General features: G+C 52.5%; 1 protein-coding gene across 1 annotated transcript in view; it reads left to right on the top strand.

Moving 5' to 3' along the window:
- Positions 1-23,200, top strand: part of B4GALNT3 (beta-1,4-N-acetyl-galactosaminyltransferase 3) — a 93,544-nt gene extending 70,344 nt beyond the window's left edge. The window contains exons 3-20 of the mRNA XM_032390746.1: positions 774-851; positions 7,593-7,688; positions 8,170-8,260; positions 8,677-8,777; positions 9,332-9,399; positions 11,249-11,327; positions 11,453-11,519; positions 13,183-13,326; positions 14,326-14,435; positions 15,391-15,491; positions 15,746-15,807; positions 16,474-17,269; positions 18,938-19,257; positions 19,917-20,070; positions 20,308-20,380; positions 20,787-20,940; positions 21,538-21,664; positions 23,092-23,200. Coding sequence (XP_032246637.1) covers positions 774-851; positions 7,593-7,688; positions 8,170-8,260; positions 8,677-8,777; positions 9,332-9,399; positions 11,249-11,327; positions 11,453-11,519; positions 13,183-13,326; positions 14,326-14,435; positions 15,391-15,491; positions 15,746-15,807; positions 16,474-17,269; positions 18,938-19,257; positions 19,917-20,070; positions 20,308-20,380; positions 20,787-20,940; positions 21,538-21,664; positions 23,092-23,200 — 2,730 coding nt within the window. The remainder of the gene's footprint in view (positions 1-773; positions 852-7,592; positions 7,689-8,169; positions 8,261-8,676; positions 8,778-9,331; positions 9,400-11,248; positions 11,328-11,452; positions 11,520-13,182; positions 13,327-14,325; positions 14,436-15,390; positions 15,492-15,745; positions 15,808-16,473; positions 17,270-18,937; positions 19,258-19,916; positions 20,071-20,307; positions 20,381-20,786; positions 20,941-21,537; positions 21,665-23,091) is intronic.
- The last annotated feature ends 1,210 nt before the right edge of the window (positions 23,201-24,410 follow it).

Here is a 24,410-nt window from a genome sequence, read left to right as displayed (position 1 = left end):
GGCCTTCATCTTAAAGGGCCATCTTAAAGGGCTTAAAGCAGAACCATCACATCCTGCGTCTTTGCAGGCCTGAGGCCTAGGCTGGTGCCTTAGTGATAATCCCAGATGCTCACTGCTAAGAGAGATGATGAGGTAGCTGCACATGGCTGGGGGACAGATTTGGAATGGAGCATTTTTTCTATAGTGTCTCTTGGGCCAGTGGTCCCTAGGGAGGTAGGAGGAGCTCTGGATGGGAATTGGGGAAATTGGGTTCTAATTCAGTCTGGAACCCTAAGATTGAGCCTCTGAGCCTAGAAGAGACATGGATCTCCAAGGCTGGAGCAGAACCAAACTGAACCCATGAACGTGCATGGTGGGTAGGGGAAGGGCTGTGATGTCCCCAGGGGGCTTCCACTTGTCAGGACAAATGAGTGACAGACCTGGGCAGAGTCCTGGGGGGGATGTAGATGAAGACTGAGGCAAGTTCCTGTTCTCAGAACACTGATCTATTTAGAAATTATTTTTCCAAAAATAAGAAAGAAAAAAATTTTTTTTCCATATGGGAAGACAGAAAATTCAGGAAAGTAAAAGAACCTTAGGAGAGTATGCATTGACGAAACTGTAAGGGGGTGTCTTTCTGAGGGATACAGGGTGAATCATAAATGGGAGTGTCCCTTATATTGATAAGCTTCCCCGGGGGCAGGGTCTCCTGGCCCTCTGCCTCCCCACTGGCACTTTCAAGGGGCCCCCAATCCTAATATTCCCACCCAGTTCATTCTTCACTCTTCTGCCAGGACCAAGACGTGGAGCGAGGTGAGAGTGGTAACTACAGCTACCTGAAATGGAATAAGCCTGTCCCCTGGCTCTCAGAGGTAAGGGATTTGTAACTGTCCCTGTTCTTGGAGACAGTCAAAACATAGTTTTCACAGATAATTCCAGAGACCACAGAAAATATTCTTCTAGTGATTATTATTAAAAATCTTCACCTAGGGGCGCCTGGGTGGCTACTTGGTTCAGCGTCTGACTCCTGATTTCGGCTCAGGTCAGAATCTCAGGGTCAAGAGATGGAGCCCTGAGGTTGGGCTCTGCGCTGGGCTTGGAGCCTGCTTAAGATTCTCTCTCCCCCTCTGCCCATCTTCCCCTCCCCAACCCCCCACCCCCTGCATGCCCTCTTGCCCTCTCTCTCTCCCCCTTCCCCCCCCAGAATTTTTTTTCACCTAATTTGGGAAAGAAAAAAAAAAAGGTCTTCAGGCTCATTCAGTTTTCTTCCTTTAGAGGAGACCGTTTGCTCTGAGGCTGTTGTGTGCTGGTTTTTGCATATCATCCCTTATCAGTTTTATGACCTTGTAAGATAGTATCATTGTCCTCATTTTATAAGTGAGAAAAACAGAACTCAGGAAAGCCACATGACTTTCACAGCCACATCATTCTTAAAGATAGGCTCCCCAAACTTTCTTGGACGGCAAGTCTCATAAGGTATTCCAGGAAGAAAGGAGTCTGTTGTTAAATAAGGCATAAAAACTATATACTACATCCACTTCTTAGAAATACACATTCACATAGGAAAGGTTCTGAGAAGTTCTGTAGTGAGCTGTTTAACTTGGTTTAGCTCAGCAGGTACCAAACCTATGTGTCTCCTGCCTTGTTTTTTTTCCCCCATGAAATATCTCTTAATACTCTATGAAACTAGTGTTTTGAGGAACACACTCTAGGAAACACTGCTTTAGAAAACTTTTATAGGAAGTGGTTAAACATGTGAATAAGAGTTGCTATGATACCTTTCACTTATGTAGGATCTGAAAGATTCTTCTTCTGGTAAATTAACTGAGGCGCAGAGAGGTTAATTAACATGCTCAAGATTACCTTGAGTAAATGCTTATGCTGAGACTCCATAGTAGCATGGTTCTTTGGGGGTGAAAATTTTAAATTTGGGCTGCATATTCGACAACTTGCCCATAACCCAGTGCCTTTTAGTCCTGAGACCTGTGGACATGTATTATTTTTTTTGGCTGGGTGGTATTGGCCAGCCCACTGTCTCAGCCTGCGTGATTTTATTTCCAATCCACCTATTTGCTGTGGGGCAGGAGAAGAGGAGGTAGCATCGTGCTAAATATGATGTTAGGTTATTCACGCCGTGAAACTGCCTCTGTTTAAAGCCCTGAGAGAGGACACATTATAACACTGGCACACCTGTACTAGGTGACATCATCAGGTGATTATGCCCCACCCCACCTGGAGTGTTTTGAAAAGAGGGTGCCTTAAAGACCATTGATCCCATGATCTAGCCTTCAATCCTTTGAGGACAGTTGGGATCATTTTCCTTTCTTTCTGTTTTGGTTTTTTTTTTAAGATTTTATTTATTTATTTTAGAGAGAGAGCAGGGCCGAGGCGGGGGGAAGGGGCAGAGAATCCCAAGCAGACTCTGTGCTGAGCAAGACGTGGGACCCGATCCCACGACCTGAACCAAAATCATGAGTCCAGCACTCAACTGACTGAGCCACCCAGGCGCCCCAGATCATTTTTTCTAAAGATTATGGCTGTATAACATTCTGCATTTATTTTTTTTTAAGATTTTATTTATTCATTTGAGACACAGAGATACAGAGAGAGAGAGAGCATGAGCAGGGGGAGAGGCAGAGGGAGAGGGAGAAGCAGGTTCCCCGCTGAGCCAGGAGCCCAGTATGGAGCTCGATCCCAGGACCCTGGGATCATGACCTGAGCTGAAGGCAGACGCTTAACCATCTGAGCCACCCAGATGCCCCCATTCTGCCTTTATTAATCATTAATTTCCCCACTTTTTTTTTTTGCCAATCAAGGATGGAAATATATATGAGATTAAAACAGTGAACAAATAGTAAATAGTGATTAAAATAGGATTAATTTTTTAAAGAAATAGTTGATGTTTTAATAAGTGTATATGGCCTTTTGGTGATAAATGCCTGATTTCCATTGACTTTTTTTTTTTTTTTTTTTATTAAAAGTAGCTTTACCAGGGTGCCAGGGTGGCTCAGTCGGTTAAGCGTCTGCCTTCCGCTCAGGGCTCAGGTCAAGATCCCAGGGTCCTGCTCAGCACAGAGCCTGCTTCTCCCTCTCCCTCTGCCCTTCCCCCAGCCCGTGCTCTCTCTTGATTTCTCTCAAATAAATAAATAAAATCTTTTAAAAAAAAAGTAGTTTTTACCAAAAAAAAAACCTTACAAAATCCTCATTACAATCTTCATAGATCTTCAGGGAATCACTGATCCAATCATCTTATTTCACCAACAGAGAAAACAAGGCCCCTTCGAAAGGCTAAATAACTTAACATTTGCAGCCACAGAGCTGCATGGTGGTCCCTGCCCCCACCACCGGTGACTCTCTGCTGCGATCTCCTTACCTGTCTCCTGCCCTTTTGACAGACAGTTTCAGCAGGTTAATGATATATGTCATTTATTGAACATCTAGCTGTCAAGAGCTGTCAGGTGGTACTATTATCCCCCTTTTGCAGGTAATGGCTCAGAGAGGGGTTAACTTATTCACTTCTTCCAGGTGGCATCACTAGGACACAGCCCTGCCCTGAAAGTGAGCAAGGACAGAGGATAAGAAAGCTGGCAATGAATGGTCTCTTCTTTGTCTCCCTGCCCCAGTCTTCAGCCAGCAGTGCAGGGTCTCTGAGGCCAGAAGTCACTCTGGAAAGCTAAGCAGCCATAGGCATTCTCTTTGCTGTGTCAGAGAGACTGTCAGAGTGGACAGCTGTGGGGCTGGGCTTCACGGTGTAACTGCCCTCAAAAATTTATTCATGCCACCCCAAATCATAAGACTAGTTCACAAACCCCACTGATTAACAAACCTCAATGCCAATTTATTCATTTATGTCCATTGACCAAAACACTGTCTGATGCTCAGGATGTTCCATCTGGAAAACAAAAATAGTTACAAGAAAGAAATTCGGTAAATCCAAATAAGATCAAAACAAGTCAGCCTTTCCCTGGCTTTGGCGAGCTGCTGTCTCTTGATGAGAGGGCTGAGACCCCAAATCTTCTTCTCAGGCTTACCTTTTTTTTTTTTCGGTAACAATTTTATTGAGATATAAATTAAATACCACATAAGTCATCCATTTAAGGTGTGTAATTCACTAGCTTTTACTAGATTCATAGAGTTATGCACCCATGACTGTTAATTTAGAGCACTTTCATTACCATAGAAAGAAACTCCATACCCGTTAGCCATCACCCCTCACCACCCCCATCCCACGAGCCCTACGCAAACAATAATCTACTTTTCTCTTTTTAAGGAATGCTTTTTTTTTTTTTTTGTATTTTTTATGATTTTAATTAGGCTCCATGCCCAACATGGGGCTTAAACTGACGACCCTGAGATCAAGAGTCACATGCCCTATCGACTGAGCCAGCCAGGGTTCCCAGTAGTCTACTTTTTGTCTCTCTAGGTTTGCCTGTTCTGGTCATTTCATATACATGGAACCAGATAATGTGACCATTTGTGTCTGGTTTCTTTCACTTAACATGACGTTTTCAAGGCTCGTCCACGCGGTCGCCTCTACCAGCACTTCATTTCTTTTTATGGTTGAGTACTGTTCCATTGTGTGGCCGCACCACATTTTATTTACCCACTCTGGAGGGTACTTTCTGTGATTGGCTCCTGCGTCTCCTGGGGGCAGAGGTGACTGCTCCTGCCTTCATGCCATGTGCCCCCGACCCCTCTGCAATAGCCCCTGGCACGGGTGACACCGATTGTTAACATGTCTCTCTCCTTGGAGGACTACATCTCCTTGCATCTCTTACCGGTCCAAAGCAGACATTCGGCACTTACCGAATCAATGAAGGAACATACGATTCCGAGCTTAGCTTCTGCAAGCATTTGTTCATTCAAATAATTAAGATGTTCTGGAAACACAGCAGAGGGAAGCTATTAACTCTGGTGAGGAAGTCAGAGAAGGATGAACCAGGGTTTGCCAGGTGGGGGAGAAAGGAAAAGGCCCTCCCACCGGGAAGTAGTGTTTGTAAAGCCATGGAGAGGTGAAGGAGCGTGACAAAGACAGGGAGATGGGTGTGGGTGGCGTGTAGGTGTGTGACAGGGAGTGGCAGGAGGTGAGGCTGGGAAGGTAGGTCAGTCAAAAAGACCTCTCATGCCAGGGTGAGGTTTTGTTCTGAAGCCTTTTGGGAGTCTCCTGAGGTTTGAAGCTGCAGAGTGACATGATCAGGTCTATGCTTTAGAAAGACAATCTTGCAGGCAGTGTGAAGAATCAGTGGAGGGAGAGAAGCTTCCCTCCAGTGAGGAGGCTCTGCTGCAGGCCTGGCAAGCCCAGTGGGGCCTGGTAGAGGCAGTGTTGTGGGAATGGAAGACAGTGGACATTCCTGTCTGAGGATCTACCTGGCTGACCTTCCCCTCCTGCATCCATACTCCCAGACACCCTCCCCGCTTCCACAGGGTTAATTGCTGTGTGTTTTGGGCGAGTCAGTTTACCTTTCTGGGCCTCAATAATCTGACCTCTAAAATGAGAGGGTTCCAACAAGTATTTTCTCCACTACTTACAACTGGAAGTTCCAAATCTGTCATTGGCCAAATCTGGTGATAGGAGTAACCAGTGTCCTTCCCTGGGCCTTAGCCCCTGCTGGACAATGGAGAGAGTGAGCAAAGGGCAGTGCTGATGAGCTGGAATCCCTCATCCCTGCCAGATACAAAGTCTCCAAAACTTACAGAGACGCAAATCCTGGTGGGGGTTGCCAGTCTGGGCCTGGGAGGAAGATGGTGCCCACTGGTCCCGCAGAGACGGTGGATGAAGCATGGTTTGAAGGCTACTGTGATGCCAAGTGAGGGCCTAGACCTCAGAGGAGAGGGCTAGTCCTCTTCCTACACCCTCATTTCCCCTGCCTTCCATTCTCTGGAGCATCTCAAGCTACCCTTGCTGTAGCAAGCAAGGCCCTGAGTGGGAGGCAGGAGGCGGCTAGCCCAGTTCCTTCCTTCTTCCCTCCTTCCCCTGCCCAAACCCCCTGTGGCCTCTGGCCTCCTGGATGAACAAAACAGATTTCTCTGGTGGCATGCCCTCCCTCGGCAGTTTGCTGTGGATCTGAGCACACTGCCCTGAAAGTCTTCCAGGGAGGGGCTTAGAAGAGGTCATTTGTAGGAGACAACTGAGTCTTGTAAACTGGATTTAAGGAATTTCCCCAGAAGTAGCACAATGTCCCCATTCTTTCCTTCCAAGAAGCCTCAGCCCGCCCCCTGCCTACCCAGCCCACATTCTCTCTCCCACCCATCCCAGCCCCCCACTCATATTCCCTGGTGCGATGGCTGCTTCCCAAGGCCCCACATGCTCAGCTTTGACCAGGCCAGTGTGCCCAGGAAGTGCCAGGCTGCTGAAGGGATGGGGAGTGACAGGCTCTCTTGTGTCCTTTCTGGATCCAGCTGTGGGGTCGTGTTTCCTCAGAGGCCGCACCTCAGATCTTTGGCATTCGTGCGCAGGACTTCTCCCCTCCCAAGCATCTGTCCTCCAGATCGCTTGCTGAAGACCTTGTGCTACTTCCTTTTATCCGGGCTTCCAGTCTGGGTGTCCCTTACTCCTCTGTTTTCCTCAGGGCAGCTCAGATTTTGATATCTGATGGGCCACAGTGGGGAGGGAAGGGCAGGGCCTGTTTGTATAGAGTAATTGAGGCCCCACCTCCCACAACCTGGAGATTAAGCTGGGGGGAGGGGGAGGAGAAAATTGCTGAGATGGGGTAATCTGAAACTCTTTGTCAGGATAAATTGGGACAGGATCCCCACGCTTCCCCTCCCCTCTCAAACGCCCAGCACTTCCACCCACTCAGAGTACTGGCTCTAAGGCCCTCTCTTCTGAAGGGGGCCCTCTGCCGCTGGCCTCCAAGCTCAGTCTCTGCCTCACCGATGCCACAGCCAAGGAGGAGAGAGCATACATCCTCTGCTCCTAGCTTCCCAGGGCTGCCCAAGTCCCAGGCGCCTGGGTAGTTATGCCAGGAGAGGCCCGCGCAGAGCAGGAGAGAGGCTTCCAGCTCCTAAGGGAGCAGTCGGAGGCCGTCCTGCGGATGGGGCCCCTAAAGACCTCCTGCAGCGCTTTCCCAGCTGCTTCCCCACAAGGGGAGCCAGAAGCGTGAAGACTACTGGGTAGATAAGGTTTCACCAGCAGACAGCTGTTCGAGCTTACTATTAGGCGTAAGGGGAAGGGGAGGGGAGGAGAGCAAGTCTTCAGCTCAAACCCCAGCCTGGCGCTCCTTCCAGTTCTTTCTGTCATCTCTGCCTTTCTGTCACAGCTATTACTGCCCCTTGCCTGGGGAATGCAAACCAGCCCCCTTCCTGCCTGGAAAGAGCCGGGACTGCGTGCGCGTCCGTGCGTGTGTGTGTGTGTGTGTGCGCGCGCGCACAAGCATAGCCAGAAAAACAGACCCAGGCTTTAGGGCCAGGCAGTGGGGATGAGGTTGGAGAAAGAGCCTGTGGGTGTGAGGATGGAATGGGACTGAATTGGACCGTGACCTGCAGTAGTGAGAGGAACACCGGGGCTGGGGCTGCGGTGGCCCGGGCGTCGTCTGTCCACCCGGCCTCCTCAAGCCGGGTGGACAGGTGCCGGGGCGCTCACACTCACCTGCTTGCTTCTCTGCCCCGTACAGTTCCGGGGCCGCGCCAACCTGCATGTGTTTGAGGACTGGTGTGGCAGTTCCATTCAGCAGCTCAGGAGGAACCTCCACTTCCCACTGTACCCCCATGTGAGTGTTTGCTGGGCGTGCCTCTTTTCCCTCCCTCGGCCCACTCCTGTGTCTCATCTCCCCCTGTCTTCTGTCTTCTTCATCTGTCCTGGCTCTTTTCTGGTTCATTTTCTTTCCTTTATATCTTGGGTCCTCTTTTCTTCTGCCCACAGTTACTACTCTTGCTCCCTTCCCAAGGATTCCTTTGAGTTCTCTGCCATCTTCTGCATCATTTCAGCTTCAGGCTCTCATTGTGCCTCATGATATAATTTAGCCAGAGCCACCACATACAGTTGGGCTGGTTGTGCACTGTACAAGGTCACATGAACAAAGAAGCAAGTGGGAGTGGAAATCCTGCCTACACTCCACTCACCAAGCCATGCCCCAGTCCCTCCTGTCTCCCTCCCCACCTTGGTCTTCCCACCAGCCCTGAGTGGACCAATTTCTTCAGTTTCCTCTTCCCTCTTCTGGGTAATGGTTTCCCTCCCCTTTCTTGGCATAGATTCGCACAACCCTGAGGAAGCTGGCCGTGTCCCCCAAATGGACCAACTATGGCCTCCGCATCTTTGGCTACCTGCACCCCTTCACCGATGGTGAGGCCAGCCCCAAAGTCCCATCCTCCTGCTTCCTGCTCCAGGTTCTTTATGGTACCCAGAGAACATAAGCCTGTAGTTGAGAAGTAAGTCCACACTAGGCTACCTGGACCCTGTTAGTCCATCACTGGGGAGAGGGGGGAAATTTAGTCACGGTGAGGTCTCATCCAGTGCCCCCCAGCTGCCACTTCACACCCTGATTTGCAGAGTCTGGCACTAGCTTGTCTCTTCCTGGGAGTCTTCTCTGTCTTCATGGTGTCTCCTAGGATGTGGAACCCCCACTTTACAGAGAGGGAAGCCACGGCACCAAGCCCTCTTGAAGAGAATGTAATCGCTAAGACATAAAACAGGCCTTCAGCCCTTTATGCTAATGCCCTTCTTGCTTTCATCTGCAAACTCTCTCCCCGACTGCCCAGGGAAGATCCAGTTTGCCATTGCTGCAGATGACAACGCTGAGTTCTGGCTCAGCCGGGACGACCAGGTGTCAGGCCTTCAGCTGCTGGCCAGTGTGGGCAAGGTAGGGTCAGCCCAGCTCCAGAACTCTCCTCTCCCACTGGGCCCAGGACCCAGGTCATGGAAGAGGCACCTGCCCGCATCAGGAAACCCTCATTACCATTAGTCTCTCTGGCGTGACAGCCAGGGAAGAAGGCGTGAGAGAGAAGCATCCTCCCTCTCACCCCTGCCCCGTTTTACAAAGGGATAGACAGAGTGTAAATTGGGGAGGAGTGAGGAGTTAGTCTGAGGCCACAGAAAGACCTCAGGAAGATTCATCTCTGGGCTGGGACTGGGCCACGTCCCGTTTTTGGGTTCCAGCATCCTTAGCATGGTGCCAAGGATGAACGCCGTGGAGCCTGATTGCTCGGGCCCCTTGTAGGAAGGGCGGAGGTCCTTCTTGCCTGGGTTACCTGTCACTCCCCTCACCTCTCCTGTTTTCTTTCCCATCTCCCTGCTCTTCTTTTCTCCCACATGTCTCCTCCCCATTCCTTCCTTGTCTCTTCACTCCCCGCCTCCCTTCCTTCATATTGTCCATCTTCCTCCTTCCTTCTCTTCTCGCTCTCCCCACACCTCTAGACTGGAAAAGAGTGGACCGCCCCTGGAGAGTTTGGGAAATTTCGGAGTCAAATTTCCAAGCCAGTGAGGTGAGTAGGGAGTCTCATGACATTCCTATGAGCGACAGAAAAAGCCCAACCTACCTCAAGTGCTGAGGTCAAATCAGGCAAGGGAGTCCAGTTGTACCCTCCCTTTTCTCCAGCCTTCCTTATCCAGATATGCAGCATGCCTGGGCACTCGTGCATTCTGATAAATGAAGTCTTTGACTTAGAAACCATCTGGCCCATCCTTCCTCATTTTACAGATGGGGAAACTGAGGCTCAGAGAGGGGTGTGACTGGGAGAAGGTCACACAGCTATTTAGTGACACTCAGGACTGGAAAACAAAATAGGTCTTTCTTCTCCCAGTCCTTGCCCTTCCCATTTGCTCCATCCCTGGAGATGTCCACAGCCTGGACACTGCCTGTGCTGTGGAAAGTTCCTCATCGCTGCGATCCCTTGGGAGACTGGAGGGAGACCAGGCCTTTCCCAGCCTGTAGTGGCTGGAATTGCTTTTGTCATGCTGGAAGGGGAACTTAGCCTAACCTCAGAGTGCCACCTGGTGGCCTGCACACACAAGCAAGAACGTGCACTGGTTTAATGGTGATAATAGGGATGTTGGTAACAATAAGACGGTCTAGCTGGCGAAGAGCGCTTGCCGTTTGCCAGTCTCTGTGGTGAGCACTTCACATGTAACTCAGCATGGCAGCTAACGTCATGGACCCAGAAGCCAGACTGCCCGGGTCCAGATCCCAGCTCCACCACTTACTACCTCAGTGATTTTGGGGCAAATTACCCAAGATTTCGGTGGCTCAGGGTTCTCATCTATAACCAAGAATTAAGTGAGTTGGCATGTATAAAACCGTTAGAACAGTGTCTGGCACATAATAACAACTCTGTAAGGGTTACTATTACAGATGGCCGGACTTACAATAGTTCGACTTACGATGTTTCAACTTTACAATGGTGCAGAAGTGATATGCATTCAAGGGAAACTGTACTTCAAATTTTGAATTTGGATCTCTTTCCAGGCTAGCAGTTGAGGGGTACAATAGTCTCTTGTGATGCTGGGCAGTGGCCGTGAGCCTCAGTTCCCAGTCAGCTACATGATCACAGGGTCAACAGCCGATAATAGCCATTCTGTACGCATACCACCATGCTGTTTTTCACTTTCATTTAGTAACTTACATGGGATATTCAGTACTTTGTTTTAACTAGGCTTTGTGTCAGATGATCTTGTCCAACTGTAGGCTAATGCAAGTATTCTGAGCACGTTCAAGGTGGGCCAGGCTAAGCTATGATGTTCGGGAGGTTCAGTGTATTAAATGCATTTCGACTTCCAATATTTTCAACTTAAGAGGAGTCTTATCAGAACGTAAGCCCATAAGTTGAGGAAAATCTGTGTTTCCTTTGATCGTCCTGATTCTCCTGTGAAGTGTGTACTGTTAGTACCGCCATCTTACAGAAGAGAAAACTAAGGTCACACTGTGAGTAAGAGGTAGTGTGGGGACTACCAGGTGTCAGGCACCTGGAAGTGGTGTCTTTTTCCAATTTACACCAAGTTGTGGTGTGTGGTAGCCATGGGGCTGGTAGAGTGGGTCCAAAGGAGATCAGTAGCTGAGCCCACAGCTTGTGAGAGGGCAGAGCTAGAGGGGAGTGGGGTCACGCACACCCCATACTGTCCCTGGGGGCGGTTACAAAAGCCTGGGCTCTGGCTCTGCCTGGCCTCTCAGAGGGCCAGCATTAAAAGCAAAGCTCCTGGGATTCTGGAAGCGGAGGAAAAAAAAGACAAGGGGAGGCTGCGGATGGCAGGAGCAAGGTAGGATGGCGGAAGAGTGGGTCACGGGCGGCCACAGGGCCCGAGAAGATAGCCTTCTGTGTCTCTGCTCTCTCCTGCCAGCCTGGCAGCCTCCCAGAGGTACTACTTCGAGGTGCTGCACAAACAGAACGATGAGGGCACGGATCATGTGGAAGTCGCGGTGAGAGCCCTGCTGTGCCTGCCCCCCAGCTCAGCTCGGAGCTGCTCCTCACCCCTTGTCCCTTGAACTCTTTTCTAAATCCAGCTCCCTCCAAGCCTCCGCATCCACCCTTTCTCTTCTTCCAGTGGCGACGGAATGACCCTGGAGCCAAGTTCACCATTATTGACTCCCCTTCCCTGTCCCTTTTCACAAGTGAGTAGGCTCTGCCCCTCCCCTGGAGACAGAGGTGAGCTGGGGCCAACGTGTGGGGCTCAGTCCACTGAGGGGATTTGGTCAAGGGAGGGGTGGAGGCTAAAGCTCAAGGTGCTTGGAACGTGGGTGGAAAGGGGGTCCAGAACAAGGAACAGAACTTAAAGGGACCCTAAGGTCAGAGATCCTTAACTCTCAAGGGTCAGTGACCCCTTTGAGAACCTGCTGGAAGCTTGCTGAGATCTTGCCCCAGAAGAACGCCCTTGTCCATTCACACACAATATGTTGTGTACAATTTCAGGAGCACCCAGAGACCACGAGGCTCACTCCAGATGAAAAACCTCTGAGTGAGGCAAATTTCCTATTTTACAGTTGAGGGTCCCATGGTTCTTTGCAAAGCCATGACCAGAGCTGAAGAAACTTTCTCATCTGCTTTAGATTTGCAGTAAATGAACTCTTCAGTTGTACTATGTATTGCTCATGATTTCCTATGCATCCGCTGACCCCACTGAGAAATCACCAGCGGGCAAGTGGGGCCACGTGGGCCCGGGTGTAGGAAGAGTAGGCAGGGCCAGAACCCCAAGGGAGGAAGGGAAAGCTGAGTGCTGGGAGGAGACTGGGAAGGCAGTGGAAAGTGTGTGAGAGACAAGGAGGGCAGGATGGGGACAGGCCGGGGAGGCAGTGTGGCAAAGGCAGGACAGGTAAGAGGAGGTTGATGGTGAGCGAAGCTAGAGGCCATAAGGTCAAGGCAGAAGGGGCAGATCGTGAGCTGCTAAGTTGATGCAAGAGGAAGAAGGGAGAGCTGAAGTCCATAGATGCAATGTGAAACGAGAAGAAAGAGGCCCATAATAAACTTCAGGGAAGAAACTAGTAAGATGAGCCAGAGGTAACCAGCCCCAGGTATAGAAGGAGAGCTCCACCTGGGGCTGAAGGCAGATGAATCCAGACAGCAGGGAGCAACCAGGGCAGTTAGAAAAGGGGAGGAGGAGGCCTGGCTCACTTGGAAGGGAGAATACTAGTCTGGGGGTGATGGAGGGGGCAAGGCGGCGCCCTGCCGTGGTCCGCCTTGTTGGCTTGTCTGTCTGAGACCCTGACAACCTGGAGGCTGAGACTACACTGACCAGGTTCAGATTCAGCTTTGCCACTGACCAGTTGTGTGGTCTTCAGCAAATGACTTAGATTCCCTTTGCCAAAGCTCCTAGTCTGTACAGTAGGAATAATCACTAAACACCTAAGGTATACGGTGTTTATGGAGATGAAGTGGTTTGATATTTATAAGATGCTTAGAACAGTGCCTGGCTGGTTATTTAGTAAGTGCTCTGTACATGTGTGTGAGATAAATGAAGCAGACTTAAATGACATTTCCAGCAGAGAGCAGTAACACATTTGAGGAAGTGGTGTCTTTTTCCAATTTACACCAAGTTGTGGTATGTGGTAGCCATGGGGCTGGTAGAGTGGGTCCAAAGGAGATCAGTAGCTGAGCCCACAACTTGTGAGAGGGCAGAGCTAGAGGGGAGTGGGGTCACGCACACCCCATACTGTCCCTGGGGGCGGTTACAAAAGCCTGGGCTCTGGCTCTGCCTGGCTTCTCAGAGGGGCAGGGGCCTGGGTTCTGGGTTTGCTCCAGGACTCACAGCTGCTTCTGTTCTTTCCTCCCTGGGCCCAGATGAGACAGTCCTAAGGATGGATGACGTGGGCCATATCCCTCAGACAGCAGCCAGCCATGCAGGCTCCCGAGACTCTCTTCCCAGAGAGGAGCTGCCCCTCGCAGACATGCTGCGGCCCGACCCTCGGGACACCCTCTATCGAGGTAAGGCCTTGGCCACACGCTTCTCATCCAGTCTGGGGACCATACACTGCCGTGGGTGTTAGTAGAGGAGACTCCGCAGACTTGTCACTTCTACTACAGTGTTCCAAAGTCAGAGAATCTTGCTTTTCCCTTAGGAGTGTAAAATATAATATGCATATAGAAAAGTACAAAAATATATGTGTACAGTTTTACAGTTCCACAAATCATTACACAGCAAACACTGGGTAACCACCTCCCAGGACAGGAAGTAGAACTAGAGCCCAGAAATCCCCTACGTGTCCCTCCACAATCACATATATCATAGTTTTCTACTGGATCCCAACTCTTTCCTTTTTTTTTTTTTTTTTAAGATTTTTACTTATTTGAGAGAGAGCACAAGCAGGGTAAAGGGCAGAGGGAGAAACAGACTCCCCGCTAAGCAGGGAGCCTGATGTGGGGCTTGATCCTGGGACTCTGGGATCATGACCTGAGCTGAAGACAGATGCCCAACCGACTGGGCCACCCAGGCGCCCCTGGATCCCAGCTCTTAATCCAGTGAGAGAAATATGTTCCCACCAAGGTGTTAGAGTCTTACATTCTTGGGAGCATTTACATTTTAAAAGATGAGAGGGCCCCAACCCCCACAACAACTGGGTGGAAATTCAGTCATTGGCCCTGAGCCAGGATGAGATTCGGTGGCCTCCTGGATGTTTCTAAACCTTTACTGAGGCTAGCCCTCTACAGCCGTCCCCATGCCATGAACCGGGGACTGTGGCCGAATCCTTCGCCTCCAAGACTCCTTGAATGTACCGACCCCAGAAGAGTGGTGCCAGCCTTAGTTTGGCAACCTCAGCTGATGGACTTGGACTGCCCATGGCTGCTATGAGTGAATACAAAGCGGTGCCTGCTCAGAGCAGAGGCCTTCGGCCCTCCCCCTCAGCTGAGAGCCTTTGTGCCTCGAAGCCAGCCCGTTCCAGGCTCCCGTCCCCACCCTCATCCCTCTTCCTTTACTGTCCTCAGTGCCTCTGATCCCCAAGACTCATCTCCGCCATATCCTGCCTGATTGTCCCTACAAACCCAGCTACCTGGTGGATGGGCTCCCCCTGCAGCGCTACCAGGGACTCCGCTTTGTAAGTCTGGGGGCTGGGCAGTGGGGGCTTGCGGCCTGTGGCTGAGATATAGGGGTGCCGGGCCTGACTCTTCCTCCTCCCCATGCCACATAGCAGCAGACAGGACAGCCTCACAGGTCCATGGGCTGGGTGAACTTGCATTCCACGTTGCCCATGGCCCAGTGGACTGCCTTATAAACCTTGAGAATAAATGCTCGGCCTTAGGAAGAACTCCAACTCCAGCTCTGCCACAGTGATGACGGTGATGGGAGGTGGACTGGCCTGAGCCTTCCTATACTCTCAGCACCTTGAGCCACACACTCTGTCCTACCGGGCAACCAGCCAGCAGTACTTCTTAAACTCATAGATGAGGCCCTGGGGAAAGTGAACTGTGGAGGGGAGGTTAGCTCTAGAGAACCTATAGCCCAGGTGGAAACTGCAAAGGCAGAAGGCACCCTATATATCCAGATCTAGAAACGATTAGGAGAGTGCTCGAGGCAGGAAGAAGCGGCCAGGAGTCATCCTCTGGGTGGAGAGTGGGTGGGGTCTAACTGGGAGGTTGGTTGGTGGCATTGCCTGAAGCTGTAAGGGGGGCAGGAAGCAGTGGTGGGTAACAAAAGGGGGGTTGTCCCAGGGCCGTGGGAGGTTGCAGGTGAAGGTTTGGAGGTGGCAGGAGGAGGAGAGAATGGTGCTGGCTGCAGCTGGGGAGAAGCAGCTAGGATGGGAGGTGAAGGGCGCGTGCACTGGGAAGCTTGAGTCTGGGGTTGCATTTGGTCCAGAGTCCAGGAGAGGAGGCCTGAAGAGTGGGATGGAATCCCGGTCTGCGGAACAAATGTTTTCATCTGAAGCTCAAAGCAGCCCTTCTCCCCTCACCGTGAGCCCTGTGTGGGCCCAGCCAGGCGCAGGCTTCACCCTGGTTGGCTGATTTCTTACCAAGATCCCACTCTCTCATTCCTGCTGCTTTCTCTGCCTCCAGGTGCATCTGTCCTTCGTTTACCCCAATGACTATACCCGCCTGAGCCACATGGAGACTCATAATAAATGCTTCTACCAGGAAAACTCGTACTACCAGGACCGGTGAGCAACACTGAATGGGGCAAGAGAATGGCCTTACAGAGGGGCTCCACAGGACTAGAGGGGCGGCAAATGCCCTTCCAGCCCGAGGAGTCTTGGCTCTTCCCGGGCATGCCACACACTCACAGACACACACACACACTCCTGCCCTCCAGACTGGGGCATGACTCCATACTGCTGCTGACCCTTCCCGCAGAGCCTCACGCGCTAGCCTGTGGGGCGCTGGGTGCCAGTCTGCCTCTCCCGTCCTCCTGCAGGTTCAGCTTTCAGGAGTACATCAAGATTGACCAGCCTGAGAAGCAGGGGCCGGAGCAGCCAGGTAACAGTGACTGCTGAGGCTTCCGGGTCAGGCTGGGAGGGATGAGCATGGTCTGTTTCTAGAGGAAGTTCAGGCCAGGCCAGCCGTGCCCCTGAGGAGCTTAAAATCCGAACCACACAGCCGCTCCCCCTACAGCCAAAGGAGGAGAGAGTGGTACTCCTTCCTTTTCCATCCTAGGCACATGCGGAAAGTGACACTGTTTTTAACAGCGTGCTGCGGCCAGCTGGAGGAGAGTTAGAGCCCCAGAGGAGATTGCTTGGACTACTGGAGGGATTGCTCTCCCTGGCACGTCACTGGGGAAGTTCTTCTGAGAGAAGCCCTGTTGTCCTGTGGCCTTTCTTCTAGAGGGATCAGGGCATGCCAGGGCCATTTGTTGGGCCCTGTGTGTGCCAGGCACCTGCTAGGCACTTTGGGTATTTTATATCGCTCCATCTTCACAACAGCCCTAAGGAAGATGCATGATTATCCCCTTTATGCAGAGGAAGAAACTGGGGTTAGTTGAGGTTGGTAACTTGCCCAAGGTCCCACAGTAAGCCAGTTGCAGAGCCCAGGTGCAATCCCCACCTGATACTCGTTGGGTGTCATTCATAGGATCAACCGCGTCTTACCTTGTTTGGGAAAGTTGGAAACTCTGATGTGAGGAATGGTTGTTGTTATTAACAACAGGTTTTGAGGAAAGCCTTCTAGAAGAATCCCAGTATGGAGAAGCAGCAGAGGAGACCCTTGCCTCCAATGTCCAGAATGCCAGGATGCCAGAGGGAAGACAAGTGCCTACCTTTCCCCCTGGGCAGGATGTCACTGACTACCACCTCCGGAGCCTGCGGAAGCTCCTAGCTCAGCCCCGGGAGGGTCTGCTGGCACCGTTTTCCAAGCAGAACTCCACAGCTCCTTTCCCTGGGAGGACCAGTGATGTTCCAGTCCAGCAACCAGAGAAGACGGAGCGAAGACCCAGCCCTGAGCCCAGCCAAGATCGACCTCACTCTGAGAAGTGGCCCCCGGGGCATCTGGCGGGGAAAGTGCCTCCTGTCAAGGGGCCTAGGTCCAGTCGTGACAGTCCCAGGAAAACACCAGGGCAGTCCCAGTGGCTGAATCAAGTTGAGACATACATCGCAGAGCAGAGAAGGGGAGACAGGATGGAGCCCCCAGCCCCCAGGAGGGGTTGGCATGGTGAGGAAGACATCGTGGTCGCTGCAGGCCAGGAAGGACAGATGGAGGGAGAAGAAGAGGGGGAAGAAGAAGAGGAGGAAGAGGATATGAGTGAGGTATTCGAATACGTGCCCATGTTTGACCCAGTGGTAAACTGGGACCAGACCTTCAGTGCTCGGAACCTTGACTTCCAAGCCCTGCGGACCGACTGGATCGATCTGAACTGTAACACATCTGGCAACCTGCTGCTTCCAGAGGAGGAGGCTCTCGAGGTCACACGAGTCTTCCTGAAGAAGCTCAACCAGAGGAGCCGCGGGTAAGGTAAAGGGCTCTCCTGGGACCGGGGCTGGGGCACAGCAGCCAGCTGGCCTGGGGGCAGGAACCTGGGGCTGTTGCCCGTTCCCCTGCTGCAGGCTCCCTGGACGATCACCCGCCTGGGACCCCCTGTTCCTGAGAATGAGCTCTACCTGTCAGGTCTTTGTCCACCCTCGGGCAAGATTCTGACATCCCTTGGTACCTGGCCTAGGACATGTGTTGAGCACCAGGAAGGCTTGGTAGATGGGGTCCCCTTTCTCAGGGAAGGAGCTAGTAGTAAAGGGATAGGACAGGCAAAACTGAGACTAAAAGAGACAAGACCCCAGCGTGGGCTGGAAGGGCTAGGGCAGAAAGCAGGGCCTGACTTCTTTGTTTTCGCATTCATTCATTTAACCAATCAACATTCTTATAATTGAGATACAATTCACGTAACATTCAATGTACCGTTTTAGAGTGTACAATTTGGTGGTTTTAGGCATACTCATAATGTTGTGCAACCATCATCTGATTCCAGAACGTTTTCATCACTTTTAAAAGGACCCCCGTACCTGTTAGTATTACTTCCATTTCTTCCTTCTCTCAGTCCCTAGCAACCACTATTTGACTTTCTCCCACTATAGATTGACCTATAATAATCATTTCATGCAAATGGAGTTACATTTCGTGTAAATATAATATGTGGCCTTTTGTCTCTGGCTTCTTTCACTTAGCAAAACATTTTCAAGGCTTCTCCATGTTGTAGAATATATTGAGTGTTTCATTCCTTTGTACTGCTGCATAATATTGTGTGAATATTCTGCATATTGTTGATTGATATTTGGGTTGCTTCCACTTTGGGGCTGTTATGAATACAATACTGCTATGAACAGTTGTGCATAATTTTTTTGCATGAACATGTTTTCGGGTCTCTTGGGGATATACCTAGGAGTAGAATTGCTGAGTCATATGGTAACTCTGTGTTTAACATATTGAGAAACTGCCAATCTCTTTTCCAAATCAGCTGCATCATTCTACATTCCCATCAGTGGTGTCAATTTCTCGACATCTCTGTCAACGCATGTTATTTTCCTTTCTTGAAAATAGCCATCCTAATGGGTGCAAAATGGTATCACATGGTGGTTTTGATTTGCATTTCCCTAGTGATTAATGATACTGAGTTCTAACCAATCAACATTTCTCTAATAACCCATCGTGTGTTATGGACTGTGAGTGAGTAGAATATTTTATTAATGAGGGTCAGTTTCTGAAGGAAACATATTCACCTTATATACTTAGGATCTTAGAGCTATAACAGACTTTAGAGCAGGTCAGTAGGTGCATTTTTAAAGATGGAGGCAGTGAACACTAGAGATTAAACATCTGGCGGAAGCATCTTCCTTCCTTCCTTTCCTTCCTTTCCTTCCTTCCTTCCTTCCATTTTTTTTTTTTTTTTTTTTTAAGTAAGCTCTGCACCCAACGTGGGGCTTGAACTCACAACCCTGAGATCAGGAGTCATGTGCTCTACTGACTGAGCCAGCCAGGCGCCCCTTGTGTCAGCATCTTAGCCAATGGCAACACTAGGACAAAAATCAGGGTCTCCTGACCTCTGGCCTCACAGGCTTCTACGTACCATGTTACCCCCCACAGTGGGGGAAGGAGTTACTCAAGCTGCCCACCCTTTCTGCCACAGGAAGTACCAGCTACAGCGCATCGTGAATGTGGAGAAGCGCCAGGACCAGCTACGTGGAGGTCGCTACCTCCTGGAGCTTGAGCTGCTGGAACAAGGCCAGCGCCCAGTGCGGCTCTCCGAGTATGTGTCTACACGAGGCTGGCAGGGCATCGATCCAGCTGGTGGGGAAGAGGTCGAGGCCCGGAACCTGCAGGGCCTGGTTTGGGGCTCACACAACCGCCGGAGACATGTCTTGAATGTCCGGGCCCCAGAGCCCAAACTGTGTTGGCCCCAGGGCTTCTCCTGGAATCACCGAGCCGTGGTCCACTTCGTTGTGCCTGGTGAGCCTCAAGCTGAGCCCGGCCATTATCAGCAGAGTGGGGATCCTAAAAGTCACCATGAGCACCCAGGTCTCTGCTCACTGATGTGATCTCACGAGAACCCGTGGGAGAGGCCACTCGACAGTCGAGGACCTGAGGTCACATGGCCGAGTGTTGGGGTTGGCAAAGATGCCAACTCGTAGGCCAGGTGCTCCCTGTTGCGCCAGGTTTCGGGGCGGGGGGGGTGATCGTGGCCGTGTTGTCGTACCGGGGTTTGCAGCTGCTCTGGGGAACAAGACATAGAGTGGCTTAGCTGGTTTCTATAGTGGGAAAGAGGAGCATGGAGCAGATGTGTGTAACCGTGGGCTGGGACAGGAGAGCAAGAGTGCTAGTAGGATGGGCAGATAATGGAGTTTGAGTGTGAGAGCATGGTCGGGTTACTACGAGAGAACTGAGGACGAGCCCCGGTCCCAGGCCTTCCCATGAGGCGCTGCCCGGAGGCTCTGTGGGTGCCAGGGTGCAGAGGCCCCTTTCATGGGTCAGCTGTCCCTCTCCCGCTGCATTGCTGGTGGGTCCGCAGTGGCAGAGGTCTGCTGGGGCCCCGACTCGTGCGGGAGCTGGTAGCGGGGCTGCCTTTTTCGGTGTTACCACTTCTTTCTTCCCATTGCCCACTGCGGTAGTAAAGAACCAGGCGCGCTGGGTGCAGCAGTTCATCAGGGACATGGAAAAGCTATTCCAGGCCACCGGCGACCCACACTTCAATATCATCATCACTGACTACAGCAGTGAGGACATGGACATCGAGATGGCCCTAAAGAGGTCCAAGCTGCGGAGGTGAGGAGGCTCCCCAGCCGGAGTCCGGCCGGAGCCACCCGCTTTCTAGAGTCCTGGGACTGCTGGGTGCTGGGCAGAGCCCGAAGTCCCAGCTGGCTTTCCTGAGTCCCACTGTCTGGCTTTCTCCAGACGACTCACCTGCACACATCATCTTCCTCCGGGCCCGCCGGCGTCCTCCAGGGACCACTGCCGCCGAGCCCTCATACTCTGCCCCTCTCTCCTCTCCTCTCCCTGCAGCTACCAGTATGTGAAACTGAGTGGAAACTTTGAGCGCTCGGCTGGGCTTCAGGCTGGCATAGACCTGGTGAAGGTAATAGCCTGGGAGAGGCTTGGGAGACACAGTTACAGACTGGTTAAGAGGTGGAGACATCTGGGATGTGTGAGGTGGCCAGTTCCTCAGGGAAGAAGGAATGAGGACACGGGGGTCCTCTCTGCTGCAGGGCGGGTGCCAGGGTGGGGCTGAGCAAATGACCGTGGAGCATTTGTCCAGAGGCCTTGCCATCCATAAAGGGTGAATGAGAGGTGTCAGTATTCATTCTCTGACTCTGACTACTGCGCTCTGGTGCCCAGTACTGTGGAAATCTGCCCAACAGTTTGTTCTGTGGAAGTTTGTCCATCACATGAGTGGGAAGGAGCCTAAGGATTGTCCTTGGGAGTGGCCTGACCCGCGAGCCCTGGTCTGTGGCGTCTGCTGACCCTCCTTGATGTGTCCTCAGGACCCGCACAGCATCATCTTCCTCTGTGACCTCCACATCCACTTCCCAGCTGGAGTCATCGATACCATCCGGAAGCACTGTGTGGAGGGCAAGATGGCCTTTGCCCCCATGGTGATGAGGCTGCATTGCGGGGCCACCCCCCAGTGGCCTGAGGGTGAGCCCTGCCTTGGGCTAGGGCGGGTAGGAAAGCCCTCTCTGGCCTTGGTTCTTCACCCCAGAGCTGGAAGCAGCCGTGTCTACCATGACAGCCTCCCTCCTCCTCCTACTCCTTCTGCCCCCCCGGACAGCCCACCAGAGAGGTGCCTGAGGGCTGTGCTCACAGCCACGGCAGCAGCACCGGTGAACATTTCCTCCCCACCTTCCCTTCATTCAGTCATCAGATATTTCCTGTGTGCCAGATTCTGTGCCCTGTGCAGATAGAAAAATGGAAAGACAGGCCCTCTGCCTCTGGAGAGGGAAGCAGACACGGAAAGCACACTCAGCTGTGTCCCCAGTGGCTGCCGTTGTGAGATCCTATTGTAGGGCCGGTAGCCCCCTCCTGGTAGGACCGCAGCTTCCATTGGACCCTGACCTGAGTGCCGGGGGGCTTCCACCCAGAACAGGCAGGGACTTGTTCACATGAGACAGTTTTCAGCGTCAGGCACCCTGTCCCCTGTCTTTCAGAGAAGGCTCTGGGAATGCAGCCCAGCAGCCTTCATTGCTTCCTCCTGGCTCCTGGCTCATCTCATGGGGGCTTCTTGTCTGGCCACAGGCTACTGGGAGGTGAATGGGTTTGGACTGCTCGGCATCTACAAGTCGGACCTGGACAGAATCGGCGGCATGAACACCAAGGAGTTCCGAGACCGCTGGGGCGGGGAAGACTGGGAGCTGCTGGACAGGTGACTCGGGGAGGAGGGCGTCTGAGAGGGGCTACAGGGAGAGAGCAGGGCTAGACCGGCCGAGGCCGGGCCCGCGGGGCAGCAGATTCCTGACCACTGGACTCAGAGGAAGCCCTGCCACTCCCAGGGGGTCATATTACTCGCCTGGCCGAAACGCAGTTTGTGTGTCTATTAGAAGGGGGATGATCCTGCCTCCGCCTATGTCTCAGGGTTGGCCTGGAGAGCAGAGTGCATGGTGGGCCGTCAGGGTAAAGCAAAAGCCGGTGAGCTGTATGTGTGTAAATGCTGATGCTCTCAGCGCAAGCCTGGCGCCATGGAGAATACAATATACGTCTGCGTTCTCCCAGATCAGAGCCTTCCTCCCCCGCACTGCTGCCTGGCGGGGAAGCTGAGGCTTGGGCGTGGACAAGAGAGACAGATGAAGGGTCAGGAAAGACTTGGGGGCCAGCAAAAGAGACAGTGTGTGGGTCATTAAAGAGCAGTAAGGGGCGCCTGGGTGGCTCAGTTGGTTAAGCGACTACCTTCAGCTCAGGTCATGATCCCAGGGTCCTGGGATCGAGTCCCACATCAGGCTCCCCCTGCTCTGTGGGGAGCCTGCTTCTCCCTCTGCCTCTGCCTGCCACTCCCCTGCTTGTGCTCTCTCTCTCTTTCTCTCTCTGTCAAATAAATAAAATCTTTAAAAAAAAAAAAGAGCAGTAAGATATCCAGGAGGTCCTGGGGCCCTAGAAGCCCGGGAGAAGGGAGTTTCAGGGAGCAGGAAATAGTCCCTGGGAAGGAGAGAGGAGAACCCAGGACAGGCTACAGACTTGGCAAGCGGCAGACGAGGGTGTTGAGGCAGGAGCGGGCAGGCTGGGACCCCGCGGCAGGGTGGTGAGGGAGCCAAAGCTGTTAGTACGAGATTCCTCTTTCAAGAAATTTGCTTTTTTAAAAAAAATTTGCTGCCACAAGGGGCGCCTGGCTGGCTCAGTTGAGAGAGCATGCAGCTCTTGATCTCGGGGTCGTGAGTTCGAGCCCCACATTGGGGGTAGAGCTTTTTTAATAAAAGTTACAGAAGAAAGAAATTTGTTGCCAAGAGAAGGGGAGGGAAAGAGGACAATAACTTGAGATTTGGGTTGAAGGGGAGGGGGCAGAGGAGAGAAAGGGAGAGAGACATCAAAGGAAGAAAGGACCAGGGTCGACTGCATATTGTTCTCCTCTCTAAAGACTGGCAGACTGAGGCTCTGAAAGGTGACATGCGTTACACGGTATGGGGCTGGGATTCAAACCCAGGCTGGCTGGCTCCGAAGCCCACCTTCTGTGCACCGTGGCCTCCTCTCTTGCTCCGTGGGGGTAAACAGAGGAAGACGGGGGGTGACGTAGACGTGGGAGGTGGGGTCCCCAGTTGCCTCTTGTGCTTCTGTTACTCACCCTGCCCCTCCCCCATGCAGGATCCTCCAAGTGGGCCTGGAAGTGGAACGGCTCTCCCTCAGGAATTTCTTCCATCACTTCCATTCCAAGCGAGGCATGTGGAACCGCCGTCAGATGAAGATGCGGTGATCCTGAGGGGCGGCCCGCTGGACTGACTGCTTCCCGCTCCTTGACTTGCGCTGGCTTCCCAGTGCCCCTGCTCGCTGCTGAGGAGGAGGGGGCGGGTGGGGGCGGGAGAAGCCATGGCTGGGCCCCGAGAGGCCTCAGAGCGAACAGCATCACTCCACCCAGAGCTGTCGCCTCACGCAGACAGCTGCCAAGGCCCCTCTCTCTATTCTGGGGGCCGCTGAAGGGAGGACCTTGGGAGAGGGACCAGGAGGGGCCGTTCACTCAGTTGACAGAGATGGACCGGCTCTTGGCAAAGGTGGCACACTTCAGTCAAGGAAGGAAAGACCTGTTTGCGCGCTACCGACCTATCTGTGAGGTGCATTCAGCATCCCCTCCAGGCTCCTCCTGGGGAGTAGTGACCACGACCTGGAAACTCTTCTCTTGGACATATTTTATTGGGGTTTTTATTTTTCTAACAGAAAACCAAAACTGTACCTATCCAGACCCAGCCTTGACTGTGAGAGAGTCATGAGGATGAGAATGGAGTCATGCATTTAGGGCATGTCCCCACTTGCATACCTCAGACCCACTCCTGTGTAGCGCAGCGTGTCCCTCCGTCCTTGACCTGGCAGCTCTTTTATAACCAGAGGAGCTGGCACCGCGTGGATCCGTTCTCAGCTCTATCCCCAGCCCGTGCCTTCCAGAGACACGCGTATCTCTCCCGGGGAGCCACTGAACAGCTCGCCACCGAGGAGGGCATTAACCTTCTCTTCCCGGCGGTGCTAACTCCAGCCTGACCGGAAGCACAGACTGGCATCATCTTCACGATGCCCCTGCGGGGTTGGGCGACAGCTGGCGGGCAGTGGGCTCGTCATTCCCCAGTGTTTGGCGTAGAGGTGGTGCAGGACGGGCACGGTGGAGAAGGAGGGAGGAGAAGCCCCCGGCCTGGCCCACCTGTAGGCTGAAGCCTTGGGGAGAACATGAAGCAGAGAGGAAAGAGGATGGAGATGTAAGAAAGCCTTGGGCTTAGACGGGAACGGGGTGGCCATCCAGCAGGAAGGGAGGAAAGGGAAGTGGAAACTTGAGGCCCCACAGCCCCGCTCTCCCACAGACTTGGCCTCCGGCAGGGAGATCCCCAGCCGCAGCCTGCCTGGAAGAAGAGGAAGGGGTGTGGACAAGACGGAGGAATAGGGAACAGGGTGGGAAGGGGCAGGGCCACGGGTTCGGGGAG

This window comes from Phoca vitulina, unplaced genomic scaffold, assembly GCF_004348235.1.
Source record: "Phoca vitulina isolate PV1807 unplaced genomic scaffold, GSC_HSeal_1.0 scaffold59, whole genome shotgun sequence".
NCBI lineage: Eukaryota > Metazoa > Chordata > Mammalia > Carnivora > Phocidae > Phoca > Phoca vitulina.
Note: the sequence above shows the minus strand (reverse complement) of the source record. Positions and strands in the feature narration are given on the sequence as shown.